Below are 19935 nucleotides of genomic sequence, written 5' to 3'. Positions count from 1 at the left end.
TAATAAATTCTGTAAAAAAAAATATAGGCCTATATATCTTGCACTGAAGTAGTTCATGTTAGGAAATTCATAAACTAATATTAACAAATGAGACCTTATTGTATAGTGTTACCTAATTTAAAAAAAAAAAAATCCTATAGATGTCTATTGATTTTGAGTCTGAGAACAATATTGAGAATTTCAAACAGTTGAAAAGAAAACTATTTATATAATATTATACAGTAGTATTAAAGTGCATGGCCAGCATCAAGCCTAAAGGCTTTTTAAAAGTATTAAACTCTCAGGCACGGCTTTTTTAAAACCAAAATTTCGCTTTGTCTTCACAGTCTTTCATTTTCTAATTATTTTTGCGTTATTTTATCCAAATAAACAACAAATGCTCGGCACACTGAACACATCAGGAGGAAACAAATGACTCTCCAGCAATGGTTCTGCATTCATTTACACAGTGTAGCCTACGCCACGGCCTCAGTAAGAAGCCACTCTTGCTATAAATGAATGTTCATGCTTCATCTGAAGTACAGCAGGCAGCAGCACACATTATAATGAGAGTATTATAATAAACTCACGCTTCCTGGATGCAGTAGAAATGCCCCTCTTGCCATCTAGTGGTGACACGTGATGATACAGCAGGTTCAGGATTCAACAACACTCTCCCTCCTAAACCCCGCCCTCCACAAGCGTCTCAGCCAACCAGATGTCGGGCATCGAATGATTGACAGACAGAGAGCGGTTGTGGTTCGCTGTCAGAGAAACCAGTCTGATGTCTAAAAACACGTATTTTAAAGAGATCATGAACTGAGAACTAAAATTTTTGTCATTGTTAGGTTTTGAACCTTATTGTAAAGTTTTACCAAATATTGATATATAGAGTATTTGGAAAATATAAGAGATATAAGCCTACATCTTTAGCTATATCGGCCAGCCCTATTTCAGAGTAATGTTAATGATAAATGTCAGGTAGAGACGTATTTTGTGTGATATTTCCAAATGTAAGTGCTTTAAATATCAGAGAAGAGGAAAAGAGAAAATAAAACCATTATTTAAAGAAACCACAGAAAACGCTGTGATAGTCTGACTCTTAGCCAAACCCTTCTAAACATATCACCTAATAACTCACAGCAAAGAAAACATAAAACTGGAAGGAAAAGCATGTATGCTTATTTGATTAAATTTTTTATTAACAATAAACTACTTAATTGTTCAAAAGGATTTTTGGACATTTTTAAAAAGCACAATGCATTGCCATGTGAATGTTTTTATCACAGAATAAACACATTTGGGGTTATACCAGACCCCTCTGTCAGGATTTATTATCAAATCTGAACATTATCCATGACATCAGCGTGCCGTTACTGAACTGAGTTCTCTTTTGTGTCTTATTGCACTCAAACGGATGAATACACACGGAATTACGAAAAATGCCCGTTTCGGCGAGTATCCTCATAAGCAATTTGAACTGAGTTCAAATAAAAAGTCTTAATAAACATAAACCGTTCGGAGAATATGTGATATGTGTGTCAGATCAGATCCATGCATTTGGTCTTAAAGTGACAGTAGCTTAATATACCGGCTGCTGTCTTGTGTCAATAATGTTAAAGAACAAAAGAAAAAAGTCTGCTTTTGACTGAATAACTTCTTTAGCTTTAATAAGGATTAATATAGACTATTTACTTTATACATTATAGTATTTCGTACCTGAATTCTGTTAAACCTTCCTGAAATCTGTTTATTTAATTTGTATATTTCTATTTAGTTGCAATTGGTTAATAAATTCTTATTTTATAACTGACTGTTTACTTGTCTTTATTTAACATTATCTATTAAAATACAATTGATTTTTAATTTTTGTGGTGGGGCCAGTGAAAATGTTGGCGTTTGTGTTTATATATAGAGTCCCTTTAAAGACCTGTTCCTTTTGTTATAAAATATAGTTACAAAAATACGGAAATAGGGAAAAAATTAAATAATGTTAAAACTCCGGCCCACCAGGAATCTCAAAGCTGGAGCCAGGCCTGACATGTGCTACTATACTCTTTTCTTCAAAATGGTCATTTTTGTTAGTAATGGTGATGGACAGCAACTCCAGCATTGTGTTTGAGCTCATCCTGTCTGAGCACTTGCTTTAAGAGCCCTTCTTTGAGCTGAGAGCATGTTGGCCTTCATTAGCAGCTTTTCATCTGCCAGGTGAGAGAACAGCAGAGAAACAGATTTTTTCCCCCCCAGACAATTACTGTAATGTGCTTTCTGAATCTACAACAGTAAACAACACGTGTCTATGCCAGCTAATGTTATATTTTAGTGAGGCCAGTAACTTAGTGCATGTGCATGACTTTGTTGTTTTGGTACTTAGATTTGTTTACAAGAATAAAAGCGGGCTTATCTAATAGTTTAGAGAGCTGAAAAGATGATTCATACCCTAAATGTTGCATAAATGTTTACTGTAGTTTTTTCCTAGTGCGATAACTTCCTTTCACATCGTGATCCTATGAACATTACATACAATATAAAGGTTTAAACAGGAATATATGTCACTTGTATTGACTGAAAACATTCTTCAAATTTGTGTCAAAATGCTTCTAATTTGACATGAATGAAAATAGATGTCTGTTTAACTTACAGTAACTCACTTTTTTTTTTTGTCATCTGGAGATGTTTTGTAAAGACTTTTAGTGGCAGAATGATCTACATGCACACCTTGTTTTCATTCACGTCACATCAAATATGGCGCTCACTCTGTCTAAGGTCCACTGCAGTTTAGTTGATACAAAATCAATATACTTGAGATTGAATTAAATGTCAGAGGGAGTAAAAATGTCTCTTCTTTTTAACTAGGCTATTCAATTCCCAGACGAGTCTTTCTCTATCTCAGACGCAGTCGGAAGACGCCGTTATTCCCCGTCCATCTTCTGTATGTAATGTAGATCAGAAGAATGACACATGTAGCTAAAGTCATTCCAAACACACCGCTGTTCAACCACTTCCTGTAAAACACACAATTACAGCATTTATTTATCTAAATAATGACATTTTCATTTTCATTTTTGGGTGAACTGTACCATTAACAATTGGTCCACTTTGGGCTTTTCACACTGTGCTTAACCCAGAGTTATCCTCGTTCTAACCCCTGCTTTTAACCCCGGGTAAAGGAATGTCCCAGCTATAAAAATTTGGTTTCCAGAACATCCCAAAAACATGTATTTATAACATTTGTTTTGGTTATCCAGGAAAGTTTTCATTACGGAAATAGAAAGTGATTTTAGGTTTGCATAAAGTTCCCCTAACCTTTCTGTTTCCTTCCTGCAAGGTTCCCAAAATAATAACCATATGGGAATGTTAGGGGAACGTACTGTGTTTGGGATTCACACTTGTAATTTAGAAGCGAGGTTACAGCAGGATTAGAGCCGATTTTTTATAAACAGTCGTTTCACCATTTGATGGGATGTCACATGGTAATGGAAAACACGTCAATTGGAGTAATTAACAGACCAGGTAAAAAGTGGAGCTCCTTTACCCAGGGTTAAAAACAGTGTTTAGAACGACAATGACCTGGGGTTAGGCACAGTGTGAAAAGTGGGTTAACTATTTCAAGTGTGATAAGCCTTTTTGGCGTTTACACACTGCGCTTAACCCCGGTTAAACAGCGGTGCTAACTCCGCTTCTAAATTACAAGTGTGAAATGTTCCTTTCCCTGGTATTAAAAGCATTGTTTACAACAATGATATAACCTGGGATTAAATGTGTTGTTTAAAACAACGATAACCTGGGGTTAAAAGCATTGTTTACAACAACGATAACCTGGGATTAAATGTGTTGTTTAAAACTACGATAACCTGGGGTTAAAAGCATTGTTTAGAATGATGATAACCTGGGGTTAAAAGCATTGTTTAGAATGATGATAACCTGGGGTTAAAAGCGTTGTTTAAAACTACGATAAATTGGGATTAAAAGCGTTGTTTAGAACAACGATAACCTGGGGTTAAAAGCGTTGTTTAAAACGACGATAACCTGGGGTTAAAAGCGTTGTTTAAAACGACGATAACCTGGGGTTAAAAGCGTTGTTTAAAACGACAATAACCTGGGGTTAAAAGCGTTGTTTAGAATGACGATAACCTGGGATTAAATGTGTTGTTTAAAACTACGATAACCTGGGGTTAAAAGCGTTGTTTAAAATGACAATAATCTGGGGTTAAAAGCGTTGTTTAAAACGACGATAACCTGGGGTTAAAAGCGTTGTTTAAAACGACGATAACCTGGGGTTAAAAGCGTTGTTTAGAACGACGATAACCTGGGGTTAAAAGCGTTGTTTAAAACGACGATAAACTGGGGTTAAAAGCGTTGTTTAAAACGACGATAATCTGGGGTTAAAAGCGTTGTTTAAAACGACGATAACCTGGGGTTAAAAGCGTTGTTTAAAACGACAATAACCTGGGGTTAAAAGCGTTGTTTAGAATGACGATAACCTGGGATTAAATGTGTTGTTTAAAACTACGATAACCTGGGGTTAAAAGCGTTGTTTAAAATGACAATAATCTGGGGTTAAAAGCGTTGTTTAAAACGACGATAACCTGGGGTTAAAAGCGTTGTTTAAAACGACGATAACCTGGGGTTAAAAGCGTTGTTTAGAACGACGATAACCTGGGGTTAAAAGCGTTGTTTAAAACGACGATAAACTGGGGTTAAAAGCGTTGTTTAAAACGACGATAATCTGGGGTTAAAAATGTTGTTTAGAACGACGTTTAACCTAGGGTTAAGTGCAGTGTGAAAAGCCCTATAGGGTTAACTATTTTAAGTGTGATAAGCTCTTTTGGCCTTTACACACTGCGCTTAACCCCGGGTTATCATCATTCTAAACCCCGGTATTAGCCCCGGGTAAAGGAACGTTTCACACTTAGACCAGCTTTTTACCCTGGGTTATGAAACCCTGCTAACCCCGTATTGTGGTGCCAAACATGTGTAGTGTGAAACGATTACCCAGCGTTTAGAATGAAATAATACTTCCATTTATACAAACGGATTGATATCTGTAAACTCTTCTTGTTTGACCCGATATCTTTCAGTTCTGCTTCAAAACAAAGCCGAACATGACATGCAAACTTCATAAACAAAGACGACCTCCGTGAAGCATCAAGCCCTGATCTGTGATCTCTTTCAGAGGGTAAACAGCCAGCTCTGTGTGTGTGTGTGTGTGTGTGTGTGTGTGTAAACCGTGAGACAGCAGCAGGTGTTGTCCACAGAAGGGCCGCTTTGAGATGGAGCGGCATCAGGGGTCATAAGGTTATTTTTGGGTGTTTGTGAGTTTTAAACCTCATCAGTATTTGAATAAACAACGCCAACATGTCCAAACACAGATGCCGCTCTCTCTGACTGCAATTATGTGTCAGTGTGGCAGAGTATAACATTCAGCGCTGCTTTCCAGGAAGGCAGATGAAAATGCTTTGGGGAAATTTCAGTCGATTGATTGTGAACTATCTGAAAAGATCCAAAGATCCACTGCAAGTCCCTTAAGTGACTCTTTCCTGTTTATATGAACGGGAATAACCCGTAGCTCTTCTCTAAACATTTAGAGAAGGCCCATGACTGAGCCATATTTTGTTTACAGCCCACAGAACGACTTCTATCTAACCACGCTTTGATGAAATAAATAGGAGAGATTACAAACACTGTGACGCGTAGGATGACACTTTTCCCAGGTGTGAAACGTGGGATCAGATATTCCTACTGTATGACGCAGTCACTTTGATTATTTCCTCGATTTTTTTTTTAAGCGGATAATGACTGCCAGTAAGTTCACTTCAGGAGAAACACTGCAGACTCTTTTACAATGACAAGACAAGAAACAGAACCATTGTTGACACTGTTTAAGAATAAGTGTATTCAGAAAATGTTTTAGCTGTTTTATAAATATTTCAGCGCATTATAAATTAGTAAAACAAAATATTTGAATCTGCAAAGAGCATGTGACCCGACTCATGCTAGCGTATCGGTTCAAAAGAGTCATCTTAATGAACAGGTTCAAGTAACAGATTCATTTGCCATGATCAATGTGAAATTTGAGGTTTACTATAGTATGGACTAGTACAATAGTGGCCAAAAGTGATGTCCGGCGTTGTAGGTAAATTGCCATCTTTACCTTTTATTCAAGTATTATTAATAATTAGTTAAATATTTTGTAAGCATATTGTGTCGTTGAGCTTGCTGAGTCAATTGTTTTATTTGTGATGATAACACAATGAAACATGACAAATTGTGCTGATATAATTTTTTACAAAAATAAATAAATAATAATAATATATATATATTATGAACACGTGCAAAAACAAGACAGAGCCAACAAAATATTAATAACTGATTATATTGTAGTCAATGTGAACATTTTTGTTTTGCTATGCATGTTTTTGCATAGTAAAATAAAACCTGTAGCTGTAGTTTGCCTTTTTTGCCAAATAATTTTATCAGATAATTACCTTAACCAAGTTTAGTGTTTTATTCTTCCTTCATATTTAAAATATTGAAAAAAGCAAACATATTTTCCTCATATTTTGATGGTTTAATTGAACTTGTAGGGTCATTAAAAACACTTTTGGCCACTACTGTATAAAGTACAATACATACATATACATACATATATATACATATTCATCAAAGCATCCTCTTAAACTAATATAGACCTAATGTGCCACAAAATTATCATTATTATTATTATTTATGTGCCACAACATCATTCTGAATCTGGCAAAACTTGCATCCTCGCATCATGTGTTTTGGTGTCTTGTGTCCTGATGCCCTCTAGTGGTTTTCTGGGAAACTCCTGACACAAGCCTTATTACTATAATGGCAGCTGGTATGATTATGCAAAAATCTGAGCCGGAAGGACACTGAAACATTGAACACTGAAAGTATACTTACATGCTGATGTAACTGACAAAGTTTTGAGTATCTGACATCAGGAGCAGCGCTGGTGTGGAAACGCCGCCTGTAATAAGAGCAAAAATAGACGATTGTGATATAGGTTTTATTAATTCATTTTTCAGATATGATTAAAAAAAAAACGAATGCATACAATTTTATTATGTTTTCTTATTTTATAAAGCATTACTATTTATTTATTTATTTATTTATTTATTTTTGTATACTATCTGCTGCACAACAAATTGCCCCATTGGGGGACAATAAAGTAACTTGACTTGACTTGATTACAAACACATATAATCTTAGCAAATGAATATATACAGTGCTGGTCAGAATTATTTGCCCCCTTGGTAAATATGATCAAAGATGGCTGAAAAAAAAAATCTGCATTGTTAATACTTTTGATATTTTATTAAAAAAAAAAAAAAAAAATCTAATCTTTTATTGAAGTAAAAGAATTGAACGTGGGGGCAAAATCACAATATGAAATAAATGTTTTTCTCCAAAACACGTTGGGAACCCGCTTTTATTAAATACTTTTTGCAACCTCCTTTTGCCAAGATAACAGCTCTGAGTCTTCTCCTATAATGCCGGATGAGTTTGGAGATCAGAGACCATTCCTCCATATAGAATCTCTCCAGATCCTGCAGATTCCCAGATCCATGTTGGCGCTTCTTCTCTTCAGTTCAGCCCACTCCTCTTCTATAGGGTTCAGGGCAGGGACTGGGATGGACATTGCAGATGCTTGGTTTTGTGCTCAGTGACACATTTTTGATTTGATTTCGATGTTTGTTTTTGGATCACTGTCCTGTTGGAAGATCCAAACGTAATAAGATTTCTAGCACAGGTTGTGAGGTTTAGATTTGTTATCTGTTGGTATTTGATCGAATCCATGATGCCATGTATCTGAAGAAGATGTCCAGGACCTCTGGGTGAAGATTAGGCCCACGGCATTAAAGATACAGCAGAGTATTTCATTTTTATCCCTGTATGAACCAAACCTCATATTAAGTGTTTGACCTGACCTGAACCCTATAGAAGAGGAGTGGGCTGAACTGAAGAGGAGAAGCGCCAACATGGATCTGGGAATCTGGAGAGATTCTGTATGGAGGAATGGTCACTGTTCTCATCAGTCATTATAGGAGAAAACTCTGATATCTTGGAAAAAGGAGGTTGCAAAAAGTATTTAATAAAAGCGGCCAATAATTGTTCCCAACGTGTTTTGGAGAAAAACATTTATTTCATAATGTGATTTCCCCCCCACTTTCAATTCTTTTACTTCAATGAAAGGTTTGATTTTTTTTTTTTTTTTTTTTTGATAAAATATCAAAAGGATTAACAATGCAGAATTATTTTTTACAGCCATCTTTGATCATATTTACCAAGGGGGCAAATAATTCTGACCAGCACTGTATATATTCAATTGTATATTATTACACATTACAATTATAAAAATAGATTTATTGACAAATATATAAATCAATATTTTTTTATATAATTTATATATTATTTTTGTCTAAATATATTTTTATAGAGATCAAACGATAATTGGTTTTACATCCCAATGCTTTTTTCCCCGATATAGCCCTCCTGTGGTGAAAATCAAGTTTATAATGTTGTTTATATGTCTATATGTGGTGTTTTTAATATGCTTTAAGACAAAGCATGTGTAAATTCATAAGTCGACTCCATTGCTGAGTATTTTCTCCTTAAAACTGCAGTGAACCAAAGACAGTCTCAAAAACACGCTTTGAAATCGCTGGTGTTTCTGACATCACAAACTACCTTGTAACCAATCAGATCAACGTGTGATCGTCAACCAGTGGATCTCTGAGCTGAGTGAGTGAGTGGAGGCGGGGCTCATTTGCATATTCATAGAACCGCGAATACTAAATGAGGCAAGGGTGTTGAGTTACATTCAAGATATTTTAAGGCATGACGTTTTTTTTTTTAAGAAAGAAACATTTAATTATGTAATTTTGGTGATCAAAGATGAGTTTAAAGAGATATCATTATTGACTACAGGGGGACTTTAAGCATTTTTCCATAATCAGATATCACTTTTGTAATATCGGATTCACCGATAAATGGCAACTTCTTTTGGGCATTTTGAGAATTGCGTGTCCTCAAGTAAAGTAACTTGCCTCCCTTAATTCGCAAACTTCATTTAACGTAGCTAACGGCCGTTAATGCATGTTACATAAATGCTTGATATCCTATACATTAAATAATTTTTTTAAGCATTTGTGAGATTTCAAGGCTACAAACGTACAGTGTTTATCATTAAAAAGTTACCCATGACAAAGCTTATGTTCTTCGAGCACAGGAGTCCCTGAGATTGATCAAAACAGCTGCATAAGAAGGAGCGCTGGCGTTTGTCTGTCATGTTTCCCAGTAGGAGAGATCCAGACCTGAAACACAACCACGATATTCCATCACTTATTGAAGATCTTGAAACGTTTCTCACATTCTTTGTGAAAGATTGAGCTGTATAAAGAGCTTTAACCTTGGTAAGAGGTGCATCTGAATCTCCTGTCTTCCTTCAGTTGAGATGAGCAGCGCACATTGGGTCGTGTGTTTGCTCCCGCTGTTCCACTCAACCAGCAGAGACGAGTTACTGCTGACAGACACCGACAAACTGACGTTACCTGCTGAGGACACACACACACACGCTGAAATATTGACTACCTGTCTTTAAATGAGCCCACTCTCAGAACACTTACCGACACAACTCTCGCTTCGTGAAGAACAAGAGAATCCTAGAAGGAAAAGGGCGACAATAAATGATGACAAAGTCGTCATCTCTTCCTCGTGTTTGTCAGCGACTTCATCCTAGTCATGTGTACCTGAGAGCAGGGCATATTGACAGAGCAATATACCACAAAGAGCCTCACACACACTCTCTCGGGACGCACCTGGCACAAACAGAGCTCGTGAGGGGATGGAGAATTATCTGGAGAGCTTTCTAGAAGAGATTCATTCCATGAAGTGCAGACGCCCGTACAAAGAGTCTCTGAAATGCTCATGTGCTCGTAATGTTTTCAGGCCTTGCTAAGATGAGAGACTGATGCCCTCACAACGGGTTGTTATTGAGATAGTTAGTGGAGGTCACTCAGGCAGTCATCACTATTATTGCTCATTAAGTGTTAATGATTCGAAGAAACCCCAGACAATTACTGAAACCCCATTGCAACTACACTGGATGGTTGCATTATATGTAACTTTACTGGGAAATGCTGTCAAATTAAAATGCTTTAACGTTGCATTATATGTAATTTTACTGGAAAATGTTTTCAAATTAAAATGTAAATACTTTAACGTTGCATTATATGTAATTTTACTGGGAAATGTTGTCAAATTAAAATGTAAATACTTTAACATTGCATTAGGGTATATGTAATTTACTGGAAAATAAAATATAAATGCTTTAACGTTGCATTATATGTAATTTTACTGGAAAATGTTGTCAAATTAATATGTAAATTGCTTTAACGTTGCATTATATGTAATTTTACTGGAAAATGTTGTCAAATTAAAATTTAAATGCTTTAACGTTGCATTATATGTAACTTTACTGGGAAATGCTGTCAAATTAAAATGTAAATGCTTTAACATGGCATTATATGTAATTTTACTGGAAAATGTTGTCAAATTAAAATGTAAATGCTTTAACGTTGCATTATATGTAATTTTACTGGAAAATATTGTCAAATTAAAATTTAAATGCTTTAACGTTGCATTATATGTAACTTTACTGGAAAATGTTGTCAAATTAAAATTTAAATGCTTTAACATTGCATTATATGTAATTTTACTGGGAAATGCTGTCAAATTAAAATGTAAATGCTTTAACATTGCATTATATGTAATTTTACTGGGAAATGCTGTCAAATTAAAATGTAAATGCTTTAACATGGCATTATATGTAATTTTACTGGAAAATGTTGTCAAATTAAAATGTAAATGCTTTAACGTTGCATTATATGTAATTTTACTGGAAAATGTTGTCAAATTAAAATTTAAATGCTTTAACGTTGCATTATATGTAACTTTACTGGGAAATGCTGTCAAATTAAAATGTAAATGCTTTAACATTGCATTATATGTAATTTTACTGGGAAATGCTGTCAAATTAAAATGTAAATGCTTTAACGTTGCATTATATGTAATTTTACTGGAAAATGTTGTCAAATTAAAATTTAAATGCTTTAACGTTGCATTATATGTAATTTTACTGGGAAATGCTGTCAAATTAAAATGTAAATGCTTTAACGTTGCATTATATGTTATTTTACTGGAAAATGTTGTCAAATTAAAATGTAAATGCTTTAACGTTGCATTATATGTAACTTTACTGGGAAATGTTGTCAAATTAAAATGTAAATACTTTAACATTGCATTAGGGTATATGTAATTTACTGGAAAATAAAATATAAATGCTTTAACGTTGCATTATATGTAATGAATCTGCAGGTATTATAATGCATTTTGAATATAATGCAGTTATATGCAAAGATACAACACATTATAATGTACATTATAAATACATTTATAATGCATCATATATAAAGGCTTCAAATAAAGTGTTACCCATTTTTTTTTAAGTTGTAAATGAAACAAAGAATGTTTTACAAGAAAATAATGTTTCTGTTTTTTTTTTACTTCAAAATGTCACATTTAGACTAATTTGCAGGTGCATTTGGAAGAAAAGTGCAATGCATTCTGGGACAGCTCTCGATGGTCCTCGCTGCATATGGAAAGCCTCTATCCTATGGCCGTAATGAGTAAACACGAGTCTGACACCATGATCATGCACTTTTATCTGCATGAGATGCATGTACGGCTTTCGTTTCACATTTCTCAGTGTGTGTGTGTGTGTGTGTGTGTGTGTGTGTGTGTGTGTGTGTGTGAATGCATGTTACTGGGAGACTTTCACCTCATTCATGACGAGGAAATACCACAAGTCATGCATCATTTTCTCTCAGATTCATCTAAATATGCAAGAGCATGAATGTTTTATTCATGTTCTGCTACATGGAGACATTTGACAGAGGAGATATAGGTCTAAACTCAAAACTATTTTCTCTTTAAATTAATTCAATTAAGAACTGTAAGAGATTATTATTCATTTTTAGTTATGTATTTATAGTTATTACACAGACAGACACGATTTATCCATGTTTATTTTGAATTTTAAATAAATAAATGTAATAATATTGAATAATATTTGATATTATATTTAATAGGCTACTTAACAATATTTAAATTGTATTTAAATAATCAATTATTTTATATAAGATTTATTTAAAATGTATTAAATGTATTAAATTATTATTTTAAATTTGATTATTTTAAATAATTGATTTAACAATATTCAATAATATAAAAAAAAAAAAAAGTGTATATTTGTATATTAAGACCATGCTGTGCAGAATACAATTTTGAACAGGGAACAGGGCAATAACTAAAAAATAAATAAATCAATGTATGAATTTAAGTGATGTGCAATATAAAACAAAATGCAATGCAAATGTTCTCCACCAGCTGGCGCTCTTGCTGTACTAGTCGAACCCACAAAAGACTTTTAAACTTTCATTTAATTCATCATCAATATCTAATTATATTTCAATTTTACATGTATCAATGCATGCATCTGTCTACCTAATGAATTTAATTTAGAAATATAAAAAAGTATACCCCCCCCCCCACACACACACACACATGCAATGAAAATCAACAAAGAGAGAGCATTTCAACCTATATGTTATTGCATATACATCACTAATATCTAACTACATTAGACTTAAAAAAAAAAAGTATTATTATGCTATATGAATGTAAACATAGTGAAATAGAAACATCAAATATAAACAGGATCTATAAACATGGTGACTCCTCATTGTTATCCAGAATAGTGACAGGATAACCAGCACACACAAAAACACAAACCGGATGGTGATGTTAAACCAGTCAGCATGAACACTTCCTGCCCACAGCGAACGACGGGCATTTAGAGGAACTGCTCCAGAATAGCACAGAATGTGCCTTTGAATCGCACCAGTCCTATCAGTATGACTGCGTCCGGAAAAGGCCAGAAGATCTGCAATCACACAGTTTCCACAGACCTCGTGTTGCTGCGACTGGGCGTAATATTCCAACATGAGCTACAGGAGCCATTAATGACTTTATAGGGCTGTCAGAGTCCGAGCGTCTCCTCTGGAGAGGGTCGGAGAGGCCAAACAGGTGTGTGTACGTGTGTGTATGTGTGTGTGTGTGTGTGTGTGTGTGATGATTGAAAACCACAGAGCAGCAGAAAGCTGAGGGAATAGAAATTATAATTAAAGTCAACGGGGGATGACAGGCCTTAAGCTCGCCGGAGTTAAAGGTCTTATTGGAGCTGGCTAACCGGAATCATAATAATTCGCAAATCCACCTCACTACGGATTCTTCTACCGTCTGAGACGAGCCCTAATGAATAATGGAGGAGATCACCAGCACCATCTCTCTCTCTCTCTCTCTCTCTCTCTCTCTCTCTCTGCCAACATGCTGCATTCATATATTATACAAAAATACCAGCACTCAAAGTCTTACAAAACTGATGAAGATCATGTGCAAAACTAGAAAAGCCACTTCATAAACAAGAATAATACAACTCCCTATCTAGTTACTCGCTGGTTTCTTTGTGTAAACAATTTAGAGATCTAATTCATACAGAACAAACAATATGCATATCATCTTCACAATATTTCTTTGGTGGTGCTTGCTTTACCAACCAGCCTGAGATTGGTTAGCTGGTCTAGGTTAGTAGGCTAGGCTTACTGAAAAAGAAAAATATCCTGTTCAATTTACGGTAAAGCTGTGGTTTGCAAAAAAAAAAAAAAAAAAAAAAAAAAACTGTAAAAATACAGTGAAAATGTTTCTGGTTTTACAGGATGCCTGTATTTTAAAACCGTATTTTCATTAATACACAAAATCTGCTTTTTTTCCTTAAATTGTAACCACCATAATAATAATAACCAAAAAACAACCGACTATGGAGCTATTTTTAACTATCTTACAGCAAAATATATGGTGATTCATAGTTTTTACTTGCCATAATCATTACTTTGACAGTATTTTTCAGAGTTTATAATTAGTTGCTTGTTCATAAAATATAGCCAGTACTTGTATAAAAATGATGCAATAAACATTCATATAAAATAATGCAATAAACATTCACTAAATAACAGTAACAAAAACCTCCATAATGAACATTACTGATAACAAAATAAGAGGAAAAGAATATGTGATGTGTAATGCAGGGACTTCTGGAAATGCCATTTTACTTTTTTAACCATAAATGATATGGTAATTCATTGATTTTACTTGCAAAAATAACTATACATTTGACAGCATTTTCCTTTAAAATTACATATAATGCAATGCAACGTTAAAGCATTTATATTTTTTCACTGTCGTGGGAAGGTAACTTAACTTGTAGTCTATTTTGATGGTCTTTGTGTTATTGTTTGTGTTATATTTTCTGTTATTAAGTGAATGTTTATTGCACTATTTTAGTGGTGGATGAAGTACACTGTACTTGAATAAAAGTATGGATACCCTAATAAAATATTACTTGAGTAAATATTTAAAGTACCCCTTTTCAATTTTACTTGTACAAGCACAAAGGTACTTAAAGGTGACTTATTATGGGCCCTCTTACAAGATGTATTATAAATCTATGGTGTCTCCAGAATGTGTCTGTGAAATTTCAGCTCAAAATATCCCACAGATCATTTATTTTAGCTTGTCAAAGTTGCCCCTTTTTGGGTGTGAGCAAAAACGCGTCGTTTTTTGTGTGTGTGTCTCTTTAAATGCAAATGAGCTGCTGCTCCGCCTCCGTTCAGAAGACGATCCTTTACACGAGCTTCGGAAACTCCAGCGATAACAAAACACAACAATAGCGAAATCCAGGAATAACCAGTAGCGAATGAAGCCTTTACAGAGAGACTCAAGAAGAAGTTCAACTTTTAGATGCACCTGGACGCTTCTGAATGGTTAGTGGATACATTTATGTAGTTGTTGTGGAGTTACATTGATTTATCTCATCGACTTGCATACGGTCTTTTACACAAGTTTACACAGTTCCCTGAGGTCTTTATAAGACAGCTGTGACACAAATAGTGTTCAGTGCTCGTCTGTGCAGCAACGACAGAACAGTTTGCATGCTTTGCTTGAACTTTTGCCATTGAGAAAACCAAATGGCGGCGCTGTGGGTTGAAACATGCAGATTAAGGGGCAGTAATATTATAATAAGATCATATCTTTTGTCCCTTAAATTTTTTTATATTTTTTTACTGTTTTACAGTTTTTACTCTAGCATTTAATAGTATTTTTCTGTAAAAATTACTAACAATTTTTTTTTACAGTGTAGTCTTTTTTGATGGTCTTTTACATTAACATTAATTCATTTGGCTGACACGTTTATGCAAAGCGACTTACATTGCATTCAACATACACACTTTTTGACTTTAGCCATTATGCAACCACCTAGCAACCACACAGAACACCCTAGCAACACCCTAGAAATTGCACCACAACACCAGAGCAGTGAGTTATGAATGGCCAGACACTGCTCATATTTTCTTCATAAAATGCAAAACTGGTTATTTGATATTCAAGGCTCATCAGACTGATTCAGACCTGCCGTCGAGTGGCAGCGAGTCCTGTAAGATTCTTGGCTGCTGTCTGGATAACTAACGGACGAGGTCAGACATGTTTGACATTCACAGCAGAGCGGCGAAAACTAAATTAGATCACATTAGCTGAGATTTCTACTACAGCCAATTTAGCAAAGTTTCACAGAGATTGCTAATGCAAATACACCCCCCCGACCCCCGCCGTCCAGAAGCGCTGAAGATTAAACTGTCGCTTAATCACCATCCGCACAATGACCCTGGTAATTTTCCATGGACGTATTAAAAGTTAGACTGCTTGCTTTGTGAACTAGGAGAAAGAGTTGTTTGTACGGCGCCGCTTTTTCTTAGCGTACGCTAATCGTTCGTGCGTTATCATTACCAGGAACATGTAGTAAAGTAAGGAGGGTTATTTTTGATTTCATGAGGATTTGAAAGTGAATTGCTCAGTAAGGCTACAGGAACGATTTGATTGAGCGGCCGCCAGTGGAGAGGTTCTGTCAGGTTAGTTAGCCGTGCTTTGCATAGTTACTCCACGCTGACTTTTTCAGGCAGATAATTTGTGCAATCACGAGCGGTTGTGATTTTCTCCTTACCACTGATTAAAAGTAACAGCCAATGCAATATGCTGATGCTAGCAGTTCTTAACAATCACATTAGCATTGCTATTACCCAGAGTAGAATGAATCTACACACACACACACACACACACACGCACACAGGCTGTTCTTTATCTCATTACATATAAATACTAGTTCAGCACTTATGCCCTGTATGGAGAACAGGAGATGAAAAAAACAGAACCCAGATCATTCATAATTCAGATCAGCAGAAATTATTTAACTGTATTTGTTAAAACCAATTTTCACATTTTTAGAAGAAAATCAGTAACCCTAATATGAGCAATTGTAATAGTCATGCTTGTGTTTGCAAACCACACCAGTTTAGTTTAAGGATTGCAATATGTTTATCCTTAAAGGTTGTATCAGTGATTTCAGGCCCAAACATAAATGATCACATTCATCTAATCTTTCCTAACGATCCGCTAGCTAGCTAGGTTTCGCTTGCAGCCGTCATAGGCAGCCGTGCACGAGCGCGAAACCTCACAACACCCACCCCGTCGGTGATTGGTTGGAACACTATTTATTTTGGTTTTGAGTGGTGGTGAAACCGACTGTTTTTGTGTGCAGATCTCAGAGCCTACAGAGACGCGGTTTTTGACGGCATGCTTATGGGGCGGGCAGCTAGCGGATCGTTAGGAAAGATTAGATGAATGTGATCATTTATGTTTGGGCCTGAAATCACTGATACAACCTTTAATATATCGGCCAAATTTTCTTTAATGGGCCGATAACATTAAAAATTAACATATATCGTCCAATACCGATATGGTGGCTGATATATATATCGTGCATCCCTAGTATATATGCATATTTTGGAATAAAAGTAAAATAATCAATCAAAATCATTTCTATCAACATCATTAGTCAATAGTTTTATAATAATGCTGTATGCAATGATAATGCTGTATGCAATGCTTCATGGGATTGTAGTTCTTTCCCTCACTACAGCAGTCTTGAATCTTAAGTCTTGAGTCTTCAAATCAAAGTTTGTAGTTTTTTGTGACACCCCCCTATAGTGTCACAAAATGAAACTGCAAAAATAATGAGTGTTATCAAACAGGTTTCCTGACAGCATTTCAACATGAATGACTCAAATCACCTTTAAGTGCAGAAGATATTCCCGCAGATTCAGGCCTCTCTCTCCGCGGTGTGAATGTAGAAGCGTGACCGGCAGCTTTCCGAGGGTTCAGAGATCGGAGGCACGTCATGGTTTTCATGAGCTCGTGAACCCTGCGCTCTACCTGCAAGATTAAAACACGCCATTGTTTAACATTCCAGGAAGAAGCACCTGAAGAGAGAGGCGAGAGATGAGTCGAGTGGAATCTATTTCCATAATTCTGGCGTGCCTGTCTACCGGTAAGACCTCAGGTGGTTCATCGGTTGCCCCGGCCAGACCCTATCAATGCGAGGGGCCATCTCATCCTTTCTGCATCTTTTCTCATCACAGCTTGATTAAATGGGCTTCAAATATGCCTCCGGAATAACAAATGTGCAATTCCCTCAGCGCTCGCTCACAGCCCTGCCGTGAAATGCACACACACACACACACACACACACACACACACACACACACACACACACACAGAGGAGCCTTTTCTCATGACCACATGCTTGGCTTTACAGTCCTAAGATGCATGTTTTATTCCATTATCATTTGCCAAGCATCACTATTACTTTACAGTCATACTGTTAATGAATTAAACAAAGCCTTAAACCTAAATAATACACTGTGACACGTATAAGTTAACATAGCAACATGCTAAAACCCTCAGAACATTTTTTCAACATCCACAACACTTTATCATAGTAGTGGCTATTATTATAAGGGCAAAAATAAATAAATAAATAAATAATAATAATAATATTTATATATATATATATGTATATATGAATTATTTTATAATACATGTTTTATTGATTATTAATCTATTCATATTTTTTTATAAATTAAAATTAGAAATATATATAATTTAATACATTATACACTCACCTAAAGGATTATTAGGAACACCATACTAATACTGTGTTTGACCCCCTTTCGCCTTCAGAACTGCCTTAATTCTACGTGGCATTGATTCAACAAGGTGCTGAAAGCATTCTTTAGAAATGTTGGCCCATATTGATAGGATAGCATCTTGCAGTTGATGGAGATTTGTGGGATGCACATCCAGGGCACGAAGCTCCCGTTCCACCACATCCCAAAGATGCTCTATTGGGTTGAGATCTGGTGACTGTGGGGGCCATTTTAGTACAGTGAACTCATTGTCATGTTCAAGAAACCAATTTGAAATGATTTGAGCTTTGTGACATGGTGCATTATCCTGCTGGAAGTAGCCATCAGAGGAGGGGTACATGGTGGTCATAAAGGGATGGACATGGTCAGAAACAATGCTCAGGTAGGCCGTGGCATTTAAACGATGCCCAATTGGCACTAAGGGGCCTAAAGTGTGCCAAGAAAACATCCCCCACACCATTACACCACCACCACCAGCCTGCACAGTGGTAACAAGGCATGATGGATCCATGTTCTCATTCTGTTTACGCCAAATTCTGACTCTACCATCTGAATGTCTCAACAGAAATCGAGACTCATCAGACCAGGCAACATTTTTCCAGTCTTCAACTGTCCAATTTTGATGAGCTTGTGCAAATTGTAGCCTCTTTTTCCTATTTGTAGTGGAGATGAGTGGTACCCGGTGGGGTCTTCTGCTGTTGTAGCCCATCCGCCTCAAGGTTGTGCGTGTTGTGGCTTCACAAATGCTTTGCTGCATACCTCGGTTGTAACGAGTGGTTATTTCAGTCAAAGTTGCTCTTCTATCAGCTTGAATCAGTCGGCCCATTCTCCTCTGACCTCTAGCATCAACAAGGCATTTTCGCCCACAGGACTGCCGCATACTGGATGTTTTTCCCTTTTCACACCATTCTTTGTAAACCCTTGAAATGGTTGTGCGTGAAAATCCCAGTAACTGAGCAGATTGTGAAATACTCAGACCGGCCCGTCTGGCACCAACAACCATGTCACGCTCAAAATTGCTTTCTTTCCCATTCTGACATTCAGTTTGGAGTTCAGGAGATTGTCTTGACCAGGACCACACCCCTAAATGCATTGAAGCAACTGCCATGTGATTGGTTGATTAGATAATTGCATTAATGAGAAATTGAACAGGTGTTCCTAATAATCCTTTAGGTGAGTGTATATATGCATATATTACATTATATATTATTTTATAATACATTTTTATTATTTATCATTTATATTTTATTATAAATTAAAAATATTTATAATACATATTTGTATTATTTATTTATTATATATATATATATATATATATATATATATTGATTAGAGATATATATATAAACATTTTACAATACCAAAGGTACTTCTGGAAATGCAAATCCTTTAGCTTTTCAGAAACACTAGCGTTTGAAACTGTTGGTACAATGCTAATTTAATCCATGGCACATCTGTACTATGAATGATGCTTTTAATTCACAAACTTTTAATACATTGCCCATCTGTGCGGCGACGACAGCGCTGTAAACCAATCACTGCTCGCATCAAAACAAACCATTAGCGAACAGTTCAATGCCACCAAATGTTTGCATTTCAGCAACTCCATCAGACAGTTGTCTAATTTTAAGCAGAATCTGTCCTTTTTTTTCACATTGTCAGTAAAATAATAGCCTAATAATCGATTAGCGCGTGATCTTTAAACACTGGC

The 19935-nt window shown here is 35.8% G+C and overlaps 1 protein-coding gene across 3 annotated transcripts; it reads right to left on the bottom strand.

Annotated features, from left to right (window-relative positions):
* Nucleotides 1-1190: 1190 nt before the first annotated feature.
* On the bottom strand, nt 1191-14371 carry LOC311076576 (uncharacterized protein). Of its 3 annotated transcripts, none has more exons than XM_084104914.1 (6): nt 12862-14371; nt 9636-9671; nt 9419-9532; nt 9208-9323; nt 6910-6976; nt 1191-2984 (listed from the first exon to the last, which is right to left on the bottom strand). In XM_084104914.1, exons 1-6 carry the CDS (start codon nt 13071-13073, stop codon nt 2864-2866), a joined length of 666 nt encoding a protein of 221 aa, XP_083961040.1. In that variant the 5' UTR covers nt 13074-14371; the 3' UTR covers nt 1191-2863. The 3 variants fall into 3 exon arrangements, with proteins under 3 accessions (XP_083961040.1, XP_083961042.1, XP_083961041.1); XM_084104916.1 differs by having other exon boundaries at nt 9419-9560; nt 12862-12891; XM_084104915.1 differs by lacking the exon at nt 12862-14371 and having other exon boundaries at nt 9419-9560; nt 9636-9755.
* Between the last annotated feature and the right edge of the window lie 5564 nt (nt 14372-19935).

Source organism: Abramis brama (genome assembly GCF_963993115.1).
Source record: "Abramis brama genome assembly, chromosome: 25".
NCBI classification, from domain to species: Eukaryota; Metazoa; Chordata; class Actinopteri; order Cypriniformes; family Leuciscidae; genus Abramis; species Abramis brama.
This window is presented reverse-complemented; position numbering and strand designations above follow the sequence as displayed.